At 66.0% G+C, this 22,775-nt stretch overlaps 2 protein-coding genes across 5 annotated transcripts; both read right to left on the bottom strand.

Annotated features, from left to right (window-relative positions):
- Positions 1-360: 360 nt before the first annotated feature.
- On the bottom strand, positions 361-22,312 carry DPH1 (diphthamide biosynthesis 1). Of its 4 annotated transcripts, none has more exons than XM_087752007.1 (12): positions 22,215-22,312; positions 21,380-21,532; positions 18,910-18,973; positions 10,802-10,923; positions 8,898-9,052; positions 8,045-8,166; positions 6,725-6,793; positions 5,745-5,901; positions 4,707-4,807; positions 4,279-4,357; positions 3,808-3,939; positions 361-583 (listed from the first exon to the last, which is right to left on the bottom strand). In XM_087752007.1, exons 1-12 carry the CDS (start codon positions 22,276-22,278, stop codon positions 362-364), a joined length of 1,440 nt encoding a protein of 479 aa, XP_087608133.1. In that variant the 5' UTR covers positions 22,279-22,312; the 3' UTR covers position 361. The 4 variants fall into 4 exon arrangements, with proteins under 4 accessions (XP_087608133.1, XP_087608130.1, XP_087608132.1 ...); XM_087752005.1 differs by lacking the exon at positions 361-583 and adding an exon at positions 2,800-2,930 and having other exon boundaries at positions 22,215-22,295; XM_087752004.1 differs by lacking the exon at positions 6,725-6,793 and having other exon boundaries at positions 22,215-22,295.
- On the bottom strand, positions 1,182-2,526 carry OVCA2 (OVCA2 serine hydrolase domain containing). The gene has a single exon (XM_009465193.2). The coding sequence runs from the start codon at positions 2,524-2,526 to the stop codon at positions 1,753-1,755; it is 774 nt and encodes a 257-aa protein (XP_009463468.2). The 3' UTR covers positions 1,182-1,752.
- Positions 22,313-22,775: the final 463 nt, after the last annotated feature.

The following is a 22,775-nucleotide window of genomic DNA, read 5'->3' as shown; positions in this document are numbered from 1 at the left end:
GGGCCGGCGCGGAGGCGTCTGGGCAGTGGGCAAGGAGGCGGAGGGCAGGGCTGCGGGGCAGACCCCTCCGTCCAGCAGGGAGCGGTGGCGACGGCCGCGGGAGCCGCTTCCCTCTCCCATCGCGCCAGGGGCCGCGCACGACCTTGCTCCGCTGCTCGCACAGGCACCTCCCGCGGGCGAGGGTCGCGTTCGTTGGGTTTTATTAATTTGTTTAAACTGGTACAGGAGCCACCTGGCAGGAGCCACCTTCTTACGCGCCCTGGGAAGAGGCGGCGGGTGCCGTAGCACCCCAGCTCGGGTCACTCAACACCCCTCCACGACCCACCCGACGCAGCCTCCCGCGGGGCCGGGACCGTTCTGCTCACTCACCGCAGGCCTGGGCTCCATCTCCCTTCGCAACGGCCGCGCGCCGCGGCGGTGCCTCCGCCCGGGAGCAGGGAGATGCCAGGCGGCGGGGCCACGGTGCAGGCTGGCGGCCGGGCAGCGGCCATGGCTGCAGTGCCTCCTCCGCGCCGTCCTGTGGAGCCGCTCGGGCGAGGAGGTGAGATGCTGCGCCGGGAGACCACCGCGGCGAGCTGTAGCTCTGCGAGAATTAAACTGCTAACAGCGGGCTAGCGAAGTGCTATCTGTTCCCATCCTTCGCCAGCGGCCGCCGGCTCAACTCGGAGAGCGGCGGAGACAAAGGCCCCGGTGCTTTCTCACAGCCGGCCGCCGCGTTCGGCCTCGCTCCCCGGAGCTGCCGCTGCCGCTGGGTGCGCAGCCCCCAGCTGCATCCCTCCCCTTCCCCCCCCCAAACCAGCCTCTGGTGTCCCCGCCGCGGTGACCGAGGGGGTGGCAGGCACCCCGCGCCTTCGCATCGCCTGCGCGGGCAGCACAGGTGCGGCAGCCCACCCGCTGCTGCCCTGCAGGGTGGCAAAGCGGGCAGGTGCTGCCCGAGCCCCCCGGGACAAGAAAATTTCAGAAACTTCATCCAGTTCCTCTGTTTTACCAACTACGTTGCGCCGCACCCCCAAGGAAAGCCACGGTTAGAGAGAAGCCCTGCGAGCGCAGCCCGGGGCACGGCCCCTCCGGGCTGCAGCCTGGAGAGCCCGGCCTGCCCCAGCAGCAGGCAGGCAGGACGCCTGCCGTTGTAACAACAATAAAGATTTCCGTGTGCTTCTGGAAAATATCAGAGCCAGAAATGTAGCGACAAGCTTTTCTTGTTCACAAAGGCACTTTGTACAGAGGAAAATACAAAAGTCTCCCACCACACACAGGCTGAGCCAGCAGACATTTCGCTCCTGAGACGAAACACCAGCCCTGGCACTGCCAGAGACAAGGGGATTTTCTAGACCCAGACCAGCTGAAGGCTGGCTTAGCAGCTCCCGCCACAGAACACAGATCTTTGGGGTCCAGCAGCTGCAGGAGCTGCATGCTCTGCAGGCAACTCCCGTGGCCGAGCGGAGGAACCCTAATTTGGAGGAGCTGGTCACGTCTCTGGAAGCACCTCACAGGCAGGGCAGCGCAGGGCAGGGCCACCCTCCCGTCCGCAGAGCCCTCACTGTCCCACCCGCACGCTCACGCGTACAACAAAGGTGCAAAGAGGGATAACAAGGAACCATTTGGCCTGGCCCTGCGCGAGCGCTGCAGAGCAGCACGGTGAGCGACGAGGACTCTTTGGCCCTTCTGAGGGCACGGAAACACAGCGATGTTTCGCCACGACGGCGGGCTGCGCGTGCCTCGCTGGAGCCCCTTTTATTACAGAGACTGTTATCAAACGGCCCCCGCCCCCACAGGCTCAGTCTGTCCCCGCCCGGGGCAGAAGCGGTCCAAGAAGTCCAGGTAAGCCTTCTTCTGCGGGGCAGCCACCGGGACGAAGTGCCCGCCGGGGTGGGTGAGGACGACAGGCTCCACGAAGTGCTGGGCCAGCTCCCTGCTGAGGGGGGCGGCGATGACGGCGTCAGCATCGCCCACGACGTGCAGCGTGGGCAGGGCGATGGGCTCCCGGTAGAAGTGGCCGTGGGCCGGGGCTCGGCTGGCGAAGCCGGCCACCAGGATGGCGAAGGCCACGGGGAAGCGGGGGTCGCCGCGGGCCCGCAGGGCGCACACCATGGCGGCCAGCGCCGCGCCCTGGCTGAAGCCCAGCAGCCCGTCAAAGGGCCCGTGCTCCGCCAGCGCCGCCGCCACGGCCGACAGCGACTCCTCCAGCCCCGCCGGCGCCGCCGCCACCTCCCCCGCCTCAAAGGTGCCGGGCCCGGAGAACCACCAGCCGCGGGGAGGGTCGTCCCCGTCGTCGTCGTCCCCGCCGCCGCCGGGCACGGGGTGCGGCGCGCTGACCGCCACCAGCTCCGCGCGGCCGCGCAGGGCCTTGCGCAGCGCGCCGGTGCGCTGGCGGAAGCGGCGCTCGCTCTGCCGGTAGCCGTGCAGCGCCAGCAGCCGCAGCGGCCGCCCCTCCGACATGGCGCCCGCCGCCGCCGCCGCCGCCGGAAGCCGAGAACGCCGCTTCCGGCTGAGCCCCCCCTTCCCGCCGAAACACATCGCGCTCATTGGACGGCGCGGAGAGAGGGGCGGTGCCCCTTCGCGCAGAGGCGCCAGCGCGCCCCCTGGCGGCGGGAGGCCGCGCCGCAGGGAGCGGGACCAGGGCCGGGCCGGGGCCCCCCGGTGCGACCGGGGGCAGAGCCCGCAGCACGGCCTGGCCTTGCGGGGTCGCTCCCCGCGGGCAGCCGGGACGGCCCTTGCGGGCAGCGGTGTCCTGGAGGCACGGGGTGCGCGTCCCCATCCATCGCAGCGCCGGTACCGGGAGGCCCCGTCGGTGCTCCCCCGCGGGCGGCCGGTGCCAGCGCCCGCGCCGGGCCCCGGGGCGCGGCGGCAGCGGGACAGGGCGCGGGCTACGCTCAGGGGGCTGCCGGGCCCCCGGTGCCCGGCCTCTCCTCGCCCGCGGGCGGGTTCCCCTGCGGGAGCGGGGGTCAGGACCGGCCCCGGCGATGGGGCTGCCCGGGCTCGGCCGGCGGCACCCCGCGGGCGGGGCCCGGGAGCCGCGGGGCCAGGCGGCCGCTCGCCCCGGCCAGGGCTGGGGGAGCTCGGGCGTCCCCCGCCCCCGGCCGGGCCGGCGCCGGCCCCGTTACGGCTCGGCGGGAAGGAAGCCGCCGGGTGGCGCTTTGGGCACGCGGCACCGGGAGCCCCCGGGCACCGGGCGGCACCGGGACCGCGGGGGACCGGGCACCGGGCGTTCAGCCCGCGCCAAGGCTCCCACCGCCCGTCCCTGCCACCCTGCACGGCCACCAAGGGCAAAGGGACAGAGTGGGGACCCGCTGCCTCGGTGACACCCTGCCGCCCTGACACCCCAGTGCCCCGGTGACACCCCACCACCCCCGTGACACCCCACCGCCCTGACACCCCACCATCCCCATGACACCCCACCGCCCTGGTGACACCCGCCGCCCCGGTGACACCCTGCCGCCCCCGTGATACCTCACCGCCCCCATGACACCCCACCGCCCTGACACCCCGCCGCCCTGGTGACACCCCGCCGCCCCAGTGACACGCCACCGCCCTGACACCCTGCTGCCCTGGTGACACCCCGCTGCCCTGCCACCCCACCGCCCCGGTGACACCCCGCTGCCCCGGTGAGACCCCGCCGCCCTGACACCCCACCGCCCCGGTGACACCCCGCTGCCCCGGTGACACCCCGCCGCCCTGACACCCTGCCACCCCATCATCCTGGTGACACCCCACCACCCTGCCACCCTGTCACCCTGACTCCCCACAGTCCCGGTGACACCCCGGCGCCATGACACCCCATCACCCCGGTGACACCCCCCTGCCCACCTGGGCCGGCTGGCTGTGGGGCAGGGGCCGCGCGCCGGTGTGGTTCACCGTCCACGGCCCCAGGGACTGGCTGGCGTAGAAGTCCATGGGGTAAGGCTGCTGCCACTCCACGTCCTGGAGAGCCACCGCGGCCTGCGGAGGGGACAAGGAGCTGAGCCCCCGCGCGCTGCCCGCCGTGGGGGAGCCGGCGGTGCTGGGAGAGGTGCCAGCGCGGTGGCTTGGCGTGCCAAGCAGGGCAGTGCTGGAGGGAAGCTCGCGCCACCGGGAATCCCACTGGTTTCACAAGAGATCGGAAATTCCAGCGGGACGCCCGGGCTGCGCACGGAGCACAGACAGGGAGCGGAGGGGATGCCACCCGGCCGCAGGGACGTCCCCGTCCTGGTGGCTCGCAGCACCGCAGCTCTGCGGGAGGCTGCAGGGCGTCACCCCGAGCCAGGGCTGGTCCCCCCAAGATGGAAGGGGGGTGCTCACCTCGTAGGGTGTCAGCAGGGGCTTGCTGAAGGCTTCTCCCCAGTCGATGGAGAGCCGGGGACAGGCCACCTGCACCCACCTGGAAGGGAAACACACAGCAAGGGGTGGGGACGAGCGTTTTGGGAAGAACAAGCTGCGATGAAGCCCCACAGCAGCCCCCGGGGAAGGGAGCGGAACGGGCAGGGAGCAAGGTCCCCACTGCTGGAGCCACCCTGCCGAGGACAGCCACGTCCCCAGCGCCCAGCCACCCGTCACCTTTGTCCCCTCCCCGCCCCGTGGGCACAGCACCCGTCGGGGTGCACGCTGCCAGGTGACAGCAGGACAGACGTGGCAGGGGCAGCTTCCAGCGGGAATCAGAGGCCTGGACAGGGATGGGGCACCCTGGGGACCCTGGCGTGGGGGGCTGGAGCGGGGCCAGCAGCACTCACGCATCCACGTCAGGGAAGAGCCGCAGCTTGCTGGGGAAGATCTCGGACAGCAGCACCCGCACGAAGGGCCGGCCCAGGGCACGGAGACGCGACTCCAGGTGCTGCGGGGGGAAAGGCACCCGGTGGCATTAGGGGAGCCCAGACAGATGCCCCCGTCCAGCCCCCCAGGCCCTGCCCACAGCCCCTTCCAGGCCATCTGTGGGTCCCCGCTCTGCCCCATGGCCACGGCCCCTCGGCGGTCGCAGGCCGGGCACAGTGACAGGGACCGCGGCCATTGCTCCGGCTTGTGCCCAGCTCTCCCCAGCGCGTGCCTCAGCCTAATGAAGTAATTACCGCTCAATGACAACAATCTGTTCTCGTTAGTGGCTGCCTTCCCCGGGCCGGCCGCCTGCCACGGGCTGGCTGTGGCCAGAGGCTGCAGGAGAAGGAGAGGGGCCCAGGAGGGACCAGGGACGTCCTTGTCCTCGGCCCCACTCCCCGGGGCCACAGCGGTTGCTGGGACCTTGCTGCCCGGCTCTGCCCGCCGGTCCTTGTGCTGCCCCAAGTCTCACCTGTGGCTCCCCAAAAATTTCTGGGCGTGAGCGGGGCTGCTGTGCTCAGGGCACCCCACTGCCACGGGGCAGGACACCGTGGTCCTGCTCCCCTCACCCGGCCGGGTGCAGACAGCGGCAGCGCAGCGGCTGAGCAGGGACGGTGAACCCGATCAGAAGTTCATCCAATTAAAACAAACCCAGGGAATTAATTGCCGAGCTGCCTGTGCGGGGGGGGCTCTGAGGCTGGCCAGCTCTCCCCAGCAAGGGGCAGGTTTAATGAGCCCTTGTCTGGCCTCCCTCATCCGCTGCTAACTGCCCTGCCCGCTTGGCTCGGGGCACGCAGACCCTGGCCAGTGGCAACCGCTGGGCCACTAACAGTGCCGGTTCCACCCTCGCCCCAGCAGCGAGACCACTGTGCCGACGATGCTATTGCTCCCCTGTCCTTCTCCCCGCCCAGGAGCAGCACCGGGTGCCCAGGCGGGGGCCGTGGGGAGGGGGCCGGTACCTGCAGGATGCCGGGGGAGCCCTGCCGCCCCAACGTGCCCAGGATGAGCCCCCAGCAGTGGGCGCTGGCGGCGGCGCAGATGGCATCCTGCCGAGCACGGCGCATGTGCTCATGGCCGTAGTGCTCCTGGGAGAAGACCTTGCTGTAGGGATCGTACCTGCAAAGCAGAGCCAGGCTTACACGCGCCCTGTCACCTGCCTGCACCCCATCACCCTGCCCCCCAAACGATGCCCCTCCCTCGTTAGCACTAATTGCCTCCCACGGTGTATCTCCCCCCCGACTGATGCAGGGCCCAGCTGGCTCGCCAGGGCGCAGAGACGGGACAAGGACGGGGACAAGGCAGGTGTCCCACCGCAACCCCCAACACCTGGCACAGCCTGGGCCGCGTGCTCAGCTCCACACTCTGCTCCACGCTCGGCTCCCCCCCATCCCAGCTCATCAATTATGGAGAAATCTTTGATTTGTTGCTTTGTTTGACGAGGAGAATTTTAATCAAATCCCATTCGGGTTTCGGCAGCTTCCCCAGCGCCATAAACCTGACGCGCGCCTCCCGTTAGTAACAAACGACCTACTAAGAAATTCAGATTTCACCAAATGGGCCCAGCCTTTCGCTCTTGATATTTCATCTGCTTTCAGCGGCCTCATCATCGCGCTTTATGGCCTCTGCCTGCAGCAGCCGGGCTTTAATGGCTGCACCTCCATGAGCTTTCACAGGTACTTGTCAAAATGTTTATATTCAGCTGGAGTAAATGGCTGGCGTTCGTCTCCCTGCCGCACCTCTTCACCCACCCAGTGGCCCCTCGCCTGCCTGTGCCCACTGCAGGCAGCTGCCTGCCCAGCCCCGGGGCAGGGGGTGCTCCTGGGGTGCAGCGGCGTGCTGGGGGAGCTGGGGTGCTCCCCACCGCAGGGCTGTTGGGGACCACAGCGGGTGCCCGCAGGCTGCCTGTACCTGTAGGCAGGTATCCCCAGGCTGCCCGTACCTGTAGGCAGGTATCCCCGGGTTGGCGATCATGATGGACTCCAAGTGGAAGCGCCCGTCACCCAAATACCTGCCGAGAGGGGAGGGAGAGCTACGGCACGCAGGAAACGGCAGCGCCCATACATGTGCCTGCCGGTTTCCCAATGCAGTGCGTGGAGATGCTGGGAGCCCAAGCTCCCACGCTGGGACCCGGGGGCAGTGCGCACAGTCAGGGCTCCCCCGTCTCCATGCAGCCCCCTGCACGCTGGGGCAGGAGCGGTGGCCGTGCTTGGGGCAAGGAGGGATGCCCACGGCGGCGTGGGGCAGCCGGGAGCTGCTCCATCTCAACGGCTGGTTCTAGACGTTGCTGCTTCCATTTCTAATCGGATTTCAAGTCAGCAATTACATTTCAAAGCCTTTCATTCAGCTGCCCTAATGGAGTGAGGGCTTGGAAAATGAATTCAGACGTAAAACTTGACTAGATTTTGCCCTTAATTGGAGAATGACATTTTGGGAGATCAAAGCTAATTTGTCTGCAAAAGTTAGCCCCAGAGACGGGCAAAAGAAGAAAATAATAACGCGGGGAGGATGCAGGTACGCCAGCTGCGTGCACCTGCATGGGCGGCTGGTTGGTACCGCACCGCGGCTCCTCCAGCAACGGGAAGGACTCGCTCACAGCGATGCAGTGCTGGCCCGGCCACCCCTGCCCACTCCCGACGCCCCTGAGGAGAGGTGGAAAGCAGCGCCTCTCCCCCAGCCCTGGCACGGCTGAGGGCAAAGCCAGAGCCCCGCCAACCCCCTGCCCCAGCAATCTGAGCCCGGCTGCCCGCACGGCCGTGCTCAGAGAGGCACCAGCACTGTTGGCTCCCAGCACGGCGGGCGAGAAGGAGCTTGACAGGGCCTGAACCCACACCCAGGCTCCCCAGCTCCCCCCAAGGGTGGGGTCCTTGTATTTATTTATTCTGCAGCACACTGTATTCACAGTACATTAAGCATTTCCATTACCTAAAATAATTAGGTGATAGGAAGCGAAGTGCTCCCTCTAATTTGCTGTCCTTAAATAAAATTAATGTTGCTGTGATGTTGGGCCCTGGCCATTTGTCTTTTCCAATTATTCACCCGCCCTTCCATCTATTATCTATTCTGATATACGACTCAATTATTTCCTCTGCACTACAAGCACACGCCACTCCGAGCAGCACGGGGAGCTGGAGCGGGCCTGTCCCAGCCCGCAGACGTCCCCTCGCCACCCCCAGCACCGCCCAACGGCCAGGCAGGGGGTACAGGCAGGGCGGGCAGCCTGGGCCAGGAAGGAGGGTCCTGGAGGACCCCTGGTACTTACACGATGGCGTCTGTGTCCTGGGCGAGCCGAGGCGACGTGCAGCCCAGGATCTCCCCTGGGGACAGCGGCTTGCACTGGGGCACACACACCTTGTACTGGGAGCGCAGCTCCTGCGATGCCGCCTGCAGGAGACATGGGGTCAGCTAGCCAGCAGGGACAGGCGGTGGCACAGAGCACGGCCAAGGCCGGCGGTCCCCAGCAGTGCCGGGGACCCCTGGGGACACCCTGGATCTGGCAGTCCCAGCTCCATGGGGCACCAGCAGCAATGGCTGTGCTGTTGTGCCTCGGCACAGCGGCAGCGGAGGGGAGCCGCTCTGCTCGGGGCATCACCGTCACGGAGGATAACGGCCCTGCGCAGCCAAGACGCTCAGCGAGGCTCAGCCAACGTATCAATTAAAAGACAAGGGAGAACGCTTAACGCTTCAATAGCCCCATGTTTAGATAGACATGGCTCAAGAGGCTCATTCATCTCCTCCGTCCTGCCCAGCCGGCCCAGCCGGCCGTTCAGGGGCAGACAGACAGACCCGCCAGAGCTTCCCCTGCTGCTGCCGGCACTGCATCAAAATGCCAAGTGCTCCACCGCCTGCCCTGACATTTACAGAGCAGCTCCCAGGGGAGCCAGGGAGGGGTGCCGCCATGAAACATTGATCAGAGTTATTATAAAGTACTTGATCAACATTACAGCAGCAGCATATTATCGCAGCGACTCATCAGAGAGGAACCATCACCGCCAGCACACTGGGGCAGCCGCTCCACCCCGGAGCCGGGGCAGGGAGGGACGGAGCCGGGGCCAAGGTCGGGGGCAGAACAAGCCCCATCCCGCGCCCTGCACTGCCGGGGGTGCCCATCTCACCTGCACCGTGGAGACGAACTGGATGGTGCTGACGAGGGCCAGGGAGGTGCCTGCTGCGAAGTTGAAGCGAATGGTCTCCAGGAAATGGGATGTGTCGATCTTTATGTCCACAAACACGTAGAGCATCTTCAGCCCCTGCGTGGCGTCGATGGGAACTGGTGAGAGGAAGAGAGAGGATGTGAGTGCCGCCTGCAGACGGGGGATAAAGCACATTGGTGGGGCTCCCTGCGTCCTGGCTGCCCCGGTGCGGGCAGGCCAGGGTGGGCTGTGCCACCCCTCTGCCCGCCCTGGCACCCCAGGCGCCCCGGGCAGGGGTGCAGATGGGAGCCGCAGAGAGCACCCGCTCATTTCTCTCCAGATAATGGCAGCCTGGGGAATCAATGAACACAAATCTAATTACCCCCGGTGCTAAGAAGCCTGTGTCACCACGATTAAGTGAATAATTAAAGTACACAGAGTCCACATCGATCCACAGCTCCGCGTTCACTTCCCATTCTGGTGCTCTTCACCTGATCACAATTAAGTGCAAATTACTCCCTCCCGCGGGGCACGTGGGGCCAGGAGGGAGAGGGCAAGCGCCTGTGTGCTGCGCTGGGACGCGCCCCGCCATTGGCCACGGGGTTCCCCGCGAAGGCGGCTGCACTGAGCCGGTGCTGGGAGCGCTGTGGGCAGCCTAAAAGGAGCCCAGCACCCTCTCAGCACCCTGTGGGCACCCCAGGATGCCCTGCGACCCATCCGGCCTGGTGCAGGCAAGGACCATGCAGCCATGGGCAGTGGATGTCGGCTGGGCTGGTGACGGGCAGCCTGGCAGTGCCTGCCTGTCTCTGCAGGGAGCAGCTCCAGAAGATGTGACTCCCGTCCCCCGGAGCAGCCTGGCTCTTGCACCGGCGTGCTCCCGAGCACCGCCGAATGTGGCCCCTTCCTCCCCTTCCCGCTGTTCATTCACGTAATAGCAGGCTACAAACCAGGGGTTTTATACGCCCTGTTCCAGTGGTGCCCATAACCCTCCCTCTGTAACAAAGCACCCAGCACAGATATTTATCATGGCGAATGCTCGTGCTGACGTGGCTTTCGGGACACAGTTCTCAAGCAGGGAGTCAGTATTTCATACGGAGCCTGGCGCAATTCTTCAAACCCATTTATATGGCCCCATAAACATCCAGGAGGGCTGCCGGGTGCTGGGAGCGCGGCGGCGGCAGCAGCAATGCACATGCCTGCCGCTCGCTACGGCAATTCTGCCGATCCACCTTAAAACCCAGAGCGTCTTATTGTTATTTTTGGGCTGATTCCATCCTGGGTGGACTTCAAAGTTAGCAGCATCTGGGACAGCAGCGCAGTTTCCATGGCAACTGGATCCAGAGTACCGTCCGCCTGGGGAGCACACAGCCTCCTCCTCCCTTCCCCGCCCAGCCTGCGCTGCACCCGCAAAGCCGCCTTCCCCGGCCCCACGCCAGCCGCCGAGCAAGCGGGACCCCAGGCCATGGCTCCCGACTTCCCCCAAAGCCCACAGCTGCGGAGAGGGGGCGAGAGCCGCCCCGTCCCCATCGGCAGCTCCTGGGCGAGCGGGGTCTTGCCAAGCCATGGCCTTGCTGCTCTGCTCTTGGGCACAGGGCCACGATTTGGGTGCTGTGGCAACACATGGCCGAGCAGGAGGAGCACGCCCTGCTGCCCCCAAAATCCTGCCTGCGGGCAGCTGCCCAGCCAGCCTGACCCTGTCCAAAGCCAGCAACCGAGGCTGGAGAACAGAAATCCCTTTGGGAAGGGATTAGCCCTTGGCACTAAGTCTCCGAGCTGGCATCGAGCAGGGCGGGGAGCCACTCGGCACGGCACGGTGGTGGTGATGCAGCCTCCGCAGTGCCACACACGGCTGCCTCAGCAGTGCCCCGGGGCCGAGTGTCACCTACTCAGGCAGCTGTGTCCGTAGTGCACCAAGAAGTCAGCGCCCAGGGCCCGGGCCGTGTAGTCGTCCACGCAGCACGCGCCGTAGGTCACGTCACCCATCACCACCGCCTCCGCGTCCGTGAACCTGCGGGGAGGCACAAGAGTGAGGGTCACGGCTGGCTGCCGTCACCACAGCCCACGTCCTGCCCCCCAGCCCCGCGGCGTGCCACTACCGGGGGACCCCGTGCTGCCATTGAGCCCCTCGCCACGCGCCAAGGAAGACGATCACTGGCTACTCTCCGAGATGTCAACATGATTAAGCTGGAGAGCGGTAATCCGCCTCTTCAATTGGGTAAAGCTGTTTGCAATTCAGCGGATTATCCGCTCATCAAACAATACGCTGCCAGCCTCCTAATGCTCCAGCAGGGAGAGGAGCAGAGGGAGACCCGGCGCAGCGCAGTGCTGCCGCTCCCGCCAGCCGGCCCTGGGGACCAGAGCCACCAGGCTGGGCAGAACAGCCGCCCTGGCATCCCCAGTGATTCCGGCCGAGCCACCACCTCCCCGGGCCCAGGCACCACACGAACTAGTGCACCCCAGCCCGCACCCGGTTGCGTCACCCATGGGTGCCAGTTTGGCCAAGCTGGGTGTGCTCCACGAGCAGCTGGTGCTTAGGTGGGACTTGGCAAGGAAAAGCACCGAGCGAATGCTGGCACTGTCCCCCATCCCTGTGCCGGCATCCGCGTGCTCTGGCCCAAGCCTACCCGGCACCTGCCAGCCAGCGGATGGGCACACACCGGCACCGGATGGCAAAGCCGGGGCTCTGGCATGATTTAAAGGCGCCACCTTTCTGGGTATTTTATTGCACCATTCTGGGGGATTATTAGCTTGGCTGCCTTCCCGGGAAGCCGCTGTGGTAGTTTACGGATGAAAGCAGGTATCGCGATGACAAAGCCCCGTGCCTGGAGGGGCTACTTAAACCAGATGCTAATTCCTTATTTACACGGAGGTTGCACACGCCGCCGTAGCTCGGTGCCAGTGGGGTCCCTGCTTGTGCGGGGCTGGGGCAAAGGGGCTGGGGGAGGTGGGTGCCCCGGCACAGCGTCACCCCCCGCCGGCACCCGGTGCTGGCTGGGGGCCAGGGTCCCGCGCGCTCCCCCCCAGCGCCAGGCAGGGAGCGTTATATCGGCGGCAAGAATAGAAATGGTGGGCAGAGCTGGGCAGATGGCAGAAGGTGGAGAAATGGCGGAGCGTGCTGAATATTAACAGCTCTGGCCCATCCGTCAGCGCCCAGGGAGGGGGACAGGGGAGCAGCTCTGCTGGAGTATCCCCAGAGAGGGGGCAAAGCCATCCCCACCTCCCGTGTCCAGCCTGGGCATCTCCTGCTCCCCGCAGTGTCCCAAGGGCTGGGGACGCAGTTGGAGACCATCAGAAGATGGGCCAGATCCTGCCAGCACCCAAATCCCACAGTCCCTGGCCGCCAGCGTGGCCCAGACGGGAGGACAGCTCCTCCGCTGCCTGCACGTCTGCACTGTGGGGCTGGGGGCTGCCGGTGAAGGTTCGAGAAGGCTCTTTCTCACCCCCTCGAGCCCCCAGCCCCCTCCTCTAATGAGAGGTGATGAGATGAACGTGAATCAGACTCCACACATCTCAGCAAAAGTGGAAAATTATTCAGCTCCTTAAGATTCAGGACGGGGAGGTCTGACTCAGAGCGGCAGCCAGCGCCACTTCATTTTTTATAGATTAAAATGTATGCAAATTGGCCCAAACCCCGGAGAAAGTCCCTCGGGGTGAAGAGCAAGAAAGTGAAATAGCAACGGCGGAGGGAGGAGGGCAGAGGCTGGTGGAGGCGCCCGTGGCCCCTGCCCGGTGCGTGGGGCTGCAGCCACTGGCCCGTGGGCAGGGAGAAAGGGGGCTGAGCCATGGGGAACAGTCCTGCTCCGGCTGCAGGGAGCGGAGCCGTGGCCGAGCAAGGAGCAAAGAGGCCACGGGACGATGCCTGTTGAGGAGGGAGCCCAATGGTGCTGCCATCGCGGCCAGCGAGGCTGGAAGGGTGCCGGCAGCCTGGCGGTGCCGGCAGGAGAAGTGCAGAGGCGCCAGGATGGCACGTGCCGGGGTCACCCGCGCCAGCCGGGCTGGACGGTCGAGCGGAGCAGCAATCATCTCCCAAGACAAATCAAAGGCAAGCGCGGGGGCCTCCCCTTGATGTTTTAATCAGTTTGGTGTCGCCGGAGCCTTTCATCAAACTACAGAGGAAGGAAACGTCAATTAGCAGCCACCTGCCTCTGACGCGGGCCGGGGAGCTGCCTGCCAACCAGACCGGACCGGGATGCGGGCGAGGGGCAGCCATCAGAGCGTCCTTGCAAGTGTTTCACGTCCCCGCAGCTCGTCGCGGTCACGGATGGGTCCCAGTGGCGCGCTGGCAGGGAGGACGCGGTGACGGGGCTGTCCCCACCCAGCGCTGAGCCGCTCACTACAGCTGGGAGCTCATGAATATTGAACACGTGGGGAGGTTATTCATCTTTTACGTCCCGCAAACCCCAGCTCATTCTGAAAAACCGCCCGGCCTTAGCATTTTTCTCATCTCCCCCTAATTTGTTATCTCCTCCTTTAAACAGATGGCTCCCGAAATCCCATTTATAAAGCGCCATGCTCAGCACTGGCAGGATGAGCACCCAGGCAGGCCAAGTCCCGGCCTCAGTCCCAACTGCCGGGACCCCTGGACCCTCCCAGCCCCACTCTTCCCTGAGTGAGTGCGGGGTGGAGGTGACAGCGACCTGGGAACAAGTTTGGGAGCTGAAAATGCTGGGACAGACAGGCACACACAGGGCCAGCATGCCCCCAGGCACAGGGCAGCCAGTCCCCATTAGCTGAGTGGCCCTGATTTATCCTGGCCCCTCGACAAATAAATGAGAGCGTTTGCTGCCGACAGGAGCGTGGGGTCCCCTGACATCGTGGCGGCGTGTGAGTGATACGGTGCTGGTCCTCACCCCATGAAGCAGAGCCGCTACCCCTGGCAGAGAGGAGTCCTCCGCCCCGGCACATCCATCGTGCCTGGCTCCAGCCACCCTGGGCAGGGAGGGGACTGCAGGGACTGAGCTGAAAGTGGCCGGTCTTGGCACCGCGAGGCTGCCGGAGGACGGAGCCGGCACCCAGATGCTGGGGCGCCCGTGTGTCCCGCGGGGATGGGGATGCGGAGCGGGCTGCTCCTTTCCTCACAGTCCCCTGCCTCACCTGTGCGTGGCCCTTCAGAGCACGGTCACGCCGCAGCATGTGTCACCTCCCTGCCGGGAAACACTTGGGATAAGCAAGAGGGTTATGCCCTGCAAATACCCACAGCCAGGCCCCCAGGGGAAAGGCAGAGCCGCACAATCACCCCACAAACCCTACACCCACTGCCTGCACTGCAGCACCCAAGCCCAGCCCGTCCCAGGGACGGGTGCCAGCGGGTGCCGCTGTCCTGGGGCATGGGGGCTGAGCGCAGCCCCGGCCGAGAACAATGCGCTTAATTAGTGGAGACGCCCGTCACCAAGCCCCATTACCAGACTCCCAACTTCATTAGCACAGGAAGGCTGCACGTAATTAAAATAATGAGTTTGCAATTTTACTGCAAATAGTGCTGGAAGAGCCCCGCTGCAGCTGGGCAATCACCGCTTGTGGGCAGCGTGGGCCCCGCAGAGCATCTGCAAGTGGGTCAGGACAGGGAGAGGCGCGTGTCCCTGCAGCCCCCCGGAGCAGTGATCTCCGGCCAGGTCCCCTCCTGCTCCATCCTCACTGGAGGTGCCAGGGCCAACCCCACCCTCCCGAGGGCCACGTCCCAGGGCACCCCAGCTTTGCTGGCCTTGCAGCCGCAAAAAACCCAAAATAAGGCAAAGCAAGGGCCCAGCACATAGTGGTGGCAAAGCCACCGTGGCTGTCCTGTGCCCAGACGGTGCCTGTCCCCTCTTCCTCGCAGCTGGGCCACAGCGCTGCCCATCGGTGCCAGCTCCCCGGACTCTGCAGGAACACAAGGAGGTGGCGTGGGGTACGTGGTGGCGGGTGCCGCATCTGCGCTGGCACGTCCCAGCCCTGGGAGGTGACAGCCCTAGAGACCCCACACACTCCCCCCTGCCCGGTCCCCCCCACGCCGTCCCTGCCGGGGCTGAGGCTTTAAACATCTCCAATGAAGTGAGAACTTCATTCTCCCTAATGATGCTGTTGTGCGGTTAATGACGGTGATTAAATTCCCCTGCACAGTGTGCTGCACCACGCTGCCAGCGCCTCTGGGTTGCGCTTAAAGGACAAGGGGAGAAGGGAAGGCAGCGCCGGCCGGCAGAGCTACAGCACTGCGAAGCTGAGGCTGGATCCTGACTTGTGCCAGTGTCCCAGGATGGCCCTTTGGGACCTCCTGGTGACGTCACCGGCTTTGCCATGCCGCTCAGTGGCACATCGCTCAGTGGCACATCGCAGACCTGCCAGGCCAGGGGACCCGGTGCCCTTGTCCTGCCCACCCGCCAGCCCCAGGAGGGGACAGCCTTCATGGCACGGGGGACCTGCCAGGCACACCAGCCTTCAGGGGCTTTTTTTGTCCTCGCTGTCACAGCCACTGGCCATACCTGGGCCACAGCGGGGCATTTCAAGCCGTGTCAGAGCTTCTGGGCTGTGTACACAACATTTAAATCTTTGCTGCTCAACCAGAGATGATCCAGGACCCCCTGTCACTCTGAAATGTCCCCGTACGCTCCTCGGCACACCGCGGCACGGTCACTGGGATACTCTGCGCACCCCCGCCGCTGCCTTGCATGGCTCCTCGAAAGCCACCGGGCCGTTGGGAGGTGGTAAGGCTGCAGCAGGGCAGCCTGCGCAGGCATCAGGATGCCCCTCGCCCCCCTGCCATCGTCCGCCCGAGCCACGGCTGATTAGCAGGAGCCACTCGCCACTTGCAGACAGAGGGATTAGCAGCTGCGAAGCCTGACAGTCGACTTTATTAACAAGGAATCAAAAGCCCAGCTGAGAGCCCAGCTGATCCGTCTGCTCCCGTCCCGGCTGGGGGAGAGGAGGGGTCCGCTCCCAGCTGCGCCCCCCGCACCAAGCCAGCAGTGCAGGGGGCACCGCTGCCGCCTCCCCGGCACGATGGCGGGTGGGCTGGGGGGCTGCCCCCTCCCCGAGCCGCGGTCCGAGCTCCCCCCACGCGCCTCTCCACGCTGCCGCCCCCCAGCACGAGTTACCCTCTGCCAAATTACATCAGCCGTGACAAACGGAGCCAATTTGGAAGGTGCCGCGAGAGCGTCGTGATGCGGTTTCGGCAGCCCGCCGCCCTGCCAGCTCAGCAGACCCCGGCCCCGCCGCCCCCCCGCAGCTGGCCGCTCGCCCCAGCACAGGTTCGATAATGACAAACTTATTAACGCTAATTAACTGGGCTTCACGCCGGTCAATGCTGTTAAGTGCACTCTCGATTCCAAAGGCTCCAGGCTAAGTACCCCACTGGCCCTTCCGGAGGCAGCGCCATGACACTTCAGCTACATTTTCATCCCCGCAGCCCCTCGGGGCTCGGCAAGCGCCAGTGCAATGCTGGGGAGCCTGGATGAGGCGCCGGGGGTCCCCAACCCGCAGTCCCGACCCCTCCTTGCCCCCACCGGGGCTCCCTGGGGGCCTGCTTGCTCCCCCATTGCCATGGGGGACATGGTGACACGGCCGTTCCTTTGCACGGGGACAGACAGACCCACAGAAAGCACCGCGTCCTCCCCGAGCCACCTGTGCTGCGGCAGAGCGAGGCCACATCCCCGCTCTTGGCCCTCCCCAGCACCGCCAGGCCACAGCGCGAATATTTTATTAAAAGGCAGCTCCAGCAGAAGGGATAAATATTCCATCTGAGTGGCGGCAGACACAGCTCCGTCGAGCCGGAACACACAGGGACGGGCACCATCGCCCCAGGGGCACCAGCCCCAGGCACGGCAGAGCTGTCACCAGAGCACGCAGGGGAGGGGGAGCTCGCTGGCATCCCCAAACCCCAGCTCCCACCAGCAAGGAGGGGGCAGGAGGCTGCGGGGATGGGCTGGGGAGAGGGCTGAGCACTGCCCATGGGCGCAGGTATCCCTGGCACAGGGGGATCGCTCAGCCCTTGCCTCCCCTCCGTCCCCAGCGGGAAGGGGACACGCCATCCTGGGGCCGACAGTACCCCGAGCCCCTGTCCCCAGCCTGGCCACAGCAGCCACTGCTGGAGCACGTGGCTGCAGCGATTCCTGTCACGTCGGAGGCTCGTCCGGCCCAGTGCAGGGTGAGGAGGGCCAGCAGGAGCAGCGGTTCCACATTAATGCCAGCAATGAATATTAATAGCAGGAAGAGGCAGGTACTAATGAGGCCACCTGCCGATTCACACCTCACCCACAGCAACGTAACCGGGTCCCAAGCGCGTCCCCGAGCGAGCGGGGACAGGGCTGGGCTCCCTCCTGCCACGGCCACGATCCTCCAGCCGGCAGTGCTGGTACCCGGCAGGGCCATGTCCCCAGCCAAAATCACCCCAGGATGGCACCCGGTGCTCCCGGCAAGGGACTGGCAGTGGGGTATCTCTGGGTGCTGCGCGGTGCCAGCGAGGGAAGGATACGGCCCTCCTGCTTGGCCTCAAAGCCATCCTCCATCCGATCGCCACCCCATCGGTGCTGCCACGTCCCTGCTTTTGGCCAGGCACCTCTCCCCACGCAACACCCATCTCCACCACCCATCTCCCAGCAGCACCCCCTGCCCCGGCACCCAGCACCCCCCCTCAGCCCTGCGGAGCACCCCCAGCAGGGAGGGCGAGTCCAGCGGGGATGCCAGCACCCCGGCATCCACTGGCACCTCGGCATCCATGGCAAGTGGGGCTTAAGGTTTCATTCAGATAAAAGAGCCCCTTAATCCGCTGCCTTTGAAGTCGGAGACATGAAAGCGGCTGGGTGCCAAAGCTGGAGAGGAGGCAGCTCCGCTTAAAGGGACAAGCCCACGCGGAGCCGCCCGCACTCGCACCCATCCACTGCCCCCCGCACCCGTCCCCTGCCTGCGCCCACCTTCCCGCCGCTCCCTCGCCCAGCCCGAGCGTGGGGCTGCTGTGGTCCCGCGGCGGAAACGATGGCAAAGCGGGGACAAAGCGCGCGGGCACGGCTGCCTTCCCACCCGGCACGGCAGCGGCTGCTCGGCTAGCGGCGGCGGGGAGGCGAGCCTGCTCGGCCAGAGAAGGCAGCTTACTAATGAGTGCCGCGACCCCGATGGCAGACGAGGCACGCAGTGCTATTAGCACTAATTCACTGTGCGAAAACACAGAGGGGCTGGGGAGGGGGCAGCCGCAGCGGGGAGAAGCCGGCGGGAGGGGAGGGAGCGAGGGAGGTGCGCTCGGCCGTAAGGAGATTATGGCCAATTTCTGCGAGGTGCCTGCATCCACTGCAAAGCCCAGCTCCTCTCCAGTGCCTCTGCCTTCACCTCCCAAGAGGCACAGAAAATCAGGAGAGGAGCTGCAGGGAAGGGGCCACCTGGCAGGAGCCGCTTGCAGTCACCCCCTCCGGGCCATCATTGCGGCTTCGGGCCTCCCCAGCCAGAGAAGGGCTGCCCCCAAGCACCTCCGTGCTGCCCCGAGAGCGGCACAGCCAGACCGTGACTGTGGGGACAGGACGGGGCCACGCGGGAGGAGGGCAGGAGACCTGCGTGGCAGCGGTAGCCCTGCTGCCAGCCCTCCCCTCACCAGCGGTGCTGCCGCGGCGAGCACGCAGGCACCAAGCTGGCGTCAGCTGGTTGTTACGACGGCCGCTCCCCAACCCCATCACCCTGGCGATGGCCCCAACACACCGAGCTTGTCAGCAGCTCCCGGCAGAGCAGCGAAGGGAGGAGAAGCCGAGCAGCGAGGGCCGGGCTGGTGCGGTGCTGGCCCCTGTCCTCAGGCCTGTCAGCGAGTCCCTGTGACCTGCCGCAGGGCAGCAGCGTTGCCTGCGCTCCGCCAGGCTGTGGCCGAGGTGTCCCTGCGAGGGCAGCCACGCCGGGGCCCCCTGCACCCCCCTCGGCAGTAGCCCTGGGCCTCATCCTGCCCAGGTAGCCCTGTCCAGCAGCCACCCCTTTCCTGGCAGCAGCCCCCATCCCCTTGCCAGCCCCCGGCGCCGAGCAGGGAAGCGCGGAAAAGCCATCATCTTACCGCTCAATGATGTCCGCGATGGTGCAGGCAAACATGAGGAGCCCTTCTGGCATCTGCAGGGCCACTGGGAAAAAGAAACAGCCCCGGGGTTAGGAGGGGCTGGAGGGGACGCCCCGAAATGGGGACCTGGGCATCAGCCCCTGGGGCCAATGTGCCCAGCTCGAGCGGCAGCCCCAGGAACCACCCTCCCCAAAACAGGCAGAAATTGGCCAAAACTCCCGGCAGCTCCAGCAGCGGGGGCGCATGTGGTCCTGCCTCAGGCCGTATCTCCCTGCTCGCACCCAGACCCTCGCACACACCTCATCCCTTTGTGAACCTGCTGACACTGCTGGTCTCTCTCACTTCCCGCAGTAATGAGTTCCAGATTTTAATTATGTGCTGCACAGGAAAAGGTGCTTTCTTCTGTTTATTTTAAACCTGCTCCTAATAATGTAAATGCATGCTCCTGGTTCTCCCGGTACAAGAAAGAGTGAATAATCAGCCCCTGTTCAGCCTCTCCACATCATTCACAATTCTATGTACCTCTATCACATCCCCCTTCGTTTGCCTCTTTTCCAGCTAAAGGATCTAAATCTATTTAATCTCTCCTTGTACAGAAGCTGTTCCAAACCTTTGATCGTCCTCGCTGCCCTTCTCTGCACCTCCCCTCCCTGCTTCTCTCCCCGTTCCGGGAGGGTGGCCGGCAACACCACGGCATTGTGCCTAGCAGGAATTTATTCATCAGCGAACGATACCTCCCAGTTTGCTCCCTCCTCGCGGATGGGAACAGTCCCTTTGCCTCCCCACAGCGCCTGGGGTCCAGCCAGGAGCCCCCCTTGGGTCCCTCCAGGCTGCCCCAGGGCGGTGGGGAGAAGCAGGGACCATGCTGAGGGAGATGAATGAAGGAGGCCCCATTAATCCCGTTGTCAGTTGTCGTTTCACCGCCTGATCCCACTAAGACATCCCAGCTCCAGTGAGATCTACCCAAACATCCTCTCCAGATCCCCCTCCAACAGAAATCCGCACGCTGCCAAGCCCAGCCTGCTGGCCAGTACGGAGCTGTGTAAAGACCTGGCCCAAACCGGGCTAACTTCACCCTGCTCCAACCTGCAGTGCCCAGGGAAAGCTGCACGTGTTCTGCCAGCCCCTGCCCGAGCTGGCAGGGCCAGGCAGCTCGGGGTCCCAGCGTTCCCCAGCCCGTTTGGGACCACTTGGGACTGCCCCCTGCCCCAGGCTGCCACCAACAAGCAGACCTGCAAACCGCTTTGCCTCCCCCAGCAAGGTGTTGACAGCTGGGTCACTCTCCACCAACACTATGGGGACAGGGGGTGACACGCCAGCCCCCCCAAACCCCGCAGCAGGCAGGGTGCAGGCAGGGCTGGCCGCAGCCCGGCGGGAGGCTGCGTTCCCCCAGCAACGAGTCCCTGGCTGGGCTCTGCACGCGCAGATTTTTAAATCCCAGCACGGCTGGCTGGCTGATGGGCTCCGCTCCCAGCTCTGAAGCCTAAATCCCAGCCGCATATTTACATTTAATTAGGAGGTGCCAAGCAGCAAAACATGGCAACGAAAGCTGGACCGGCACGGCTGGGCGGGCAGCCTCGCCGCGTCCTGATGGGCAGCCCGGCCTCCCGCATCGCAGCCGGGCTGGACCAGGCAGCCCTGCAGCCTCCAGCCCCTAGGCCTCACGGCCGGGACCGGCTCAGGCAGCAGCTCCCTGGAGCCTCCCCCGCGACGCCTGCCAGCTCCTGCCAGCCCTGCCAGCTCGGTGGCAGCAGGCAGAGCCATTCCCCGGTGGACACAGCACTGCAAATCTGGCTCTGCCCGGAGCTCCTGGCACCGCACAACCCCGCAAGCAGCCCCCTCCCGCGTGCAAAGCGAGGGTGGGCACGCTGGTGACACCCGGGGACAGAGGGGGAGGGTCCACGCCCTGATGCCTGTAGCCGATCACACACCGAGAGCCAGCTCAGCCACAGCGGGATGCGCACACCGGGAGGCACAGCCCTGGCAGCACCCCGCAGCACCTGCTCCAGGGCCACCATGGCCACTCCCCACCCCTCCGGGGCTACAGCAAACCCCCGAGGAAGGCTCAGACTGGGGCGTAGCGTGGCCTAGCTCTCCGTTAGCCCCTCCAGCCCCCCGGAGCCCGGCGTTGAGGGGCTCCCCCTGCCTGGCCCCGGCAACGTGGCAGGGAAGTGCAGGGAGAGAGGAGAGCAGCAGGGACCTGGCCGGCATCCCAGACACATCTCGCAGGCTGACAGTTCCACGCGGCTCAACCTGTCCTGTCCGATGCGATTATAATCCAGAGACACAGATCTATTAACCCGCCTCGAGGCATGCCGGGGCACGCCGGGGAGCTCAGCACCAGCCCTGCCCCAGCAGCACTGGCCCTGTGCCCTGGCCCGAATGGGTTCCCTCACTGCCGGAGAGCTCAGCAGCACCGCCCCACCACGCTGCAGCCCCAAAACCCCTCGTCCCTGGGGCTGGCGCTCACCCTTCCTGGCCTGAGCCTGCCGGATCCGCCAGACGGTCTTGGGGATCTCGAAGTTGTAGTTTCGGGGCAGGGCCTCTGCCGCCTCCCGCAGCTCCGCGTTACTGAGGATCTCCTCGGGGATCTGCTGTGCCGCTCGCCGTGCAGGGCCTCGGGCTGTGGGACAAACCGGGTGGCCTAAAGGAGGGACTGGGAGGGCAGGGCACCCCGTAGCCCGTGGGCCACCAGCACCCTCGCTGCCCTCATGGCTCCCCCGGGGACAAGCGGGCAGGAGAAGGGGGTGGGTTTCTGCCCTTCACGCCAGGGGCAGGTTGCTGGCACTTTTGGGGGGAAAACACCTTTTTTTTTGCCCGGAAAGCACCACTGTAACTATGTGAAACCCTGTGAGTGGGGCTGGCTGCCCCCAAGGCAGGGGGACACCAGGCACAAGCCCCCCCGGGGGTCCCTCCTGCCCCACCAAGGGGATCCCGTTATCCCACCGGGAAAAAGGCAACAGCAGCGGCTGAGCCAGGCCCGTCCCCGGGAGCCTCATCCTGAAGTCGGCCCCCGCCAGCAACCGCCCCCCTACAGCTCCGGCGAAGCCGGAGAGCGGCGGGGGAGTGACAGCAGGGGGATTATTCACTATTTCCAGCCCAACACCGGTACTCATGAGCCACCAAACCCTCCCCGCACGGCCCACGGTCGAACCGACAAAGGGCCAGCTGGGCCGGGCCGGTGGCGGGGGAGGCCGGGCCGGTGGCTCCGCCACCGGCCCGGCCTCCCCCGCCACCCGCCCGGCCTCCCCCTCCGAGGCAACCGAAATAGCGCCTGGTACCGGCACCGGGAACCCAGCACTGACCCGGCCTCGACCCGCCTGCGGCGGGCACGGGGGCCGCGCTCCCGGCCCTCACGGAGGCCGCCATGGCTCTGGAGCACGTGAAGGCGGGAAGGCAGCACTAAGCGAGCCCCGCGCTAGGCCAGAGCAGTCGCTGGACGAAAGATCGAGTGCGGGAGCGCGCCGCCGCCGGGCCCCGACGGGACGGGCGGTGCAGCGGGGACCGATGGGGCCCGGCACGGTCCCGCCCGGCCCCTGGGTGTGCAGCGGGCTGTGCCAAGCGCTGCGGTGCCGGGGCTGACCCTCCTCACCTCGGGGGCCGTCGTCCCGCCCCATTCCCCCCGGTGCTTAAAGCCCCGGGGCTGCCGGTCCCACGTTAACGCAGGGAGGGAGCCGGGGCGCCGGGGCCGTTGCCATGGTGACGGGGTGTGTGTGTGGGTGTGTGTGGGGGTGTGTGTGTGTCCATGTCGCGGGGCAGAAGCCAAGTCCCTGCGAGGCTTGGGGGGCAGGAGGGACCCGGGGGTAACGGGGACCCCTGGGGGCGGCAGGGGACAGGGGAGGCGGCAGGGACCCCCCCCGAGGACA

The sequence above is a fragment of the Nipponia nippon genome, unplaced genomic scaffold (genome assembly GCF_047370975.1).
Source record: "Nipponia nippon isolate SJK-2023a ecotype South Korea unplaced genomic scaffold, ASM4737097v1 scaffold_15, whole genome shotgun sequence".
Lineage (NCBI taxonomy): Eukaryota > Metazoa > Chordata > Aves > Pelecaniformes > Threskiornithidae > Nipponia > Nipponia nippon.
This window is presented reverse-complemented; position numbering and strand designations above follow the sequence as displayed.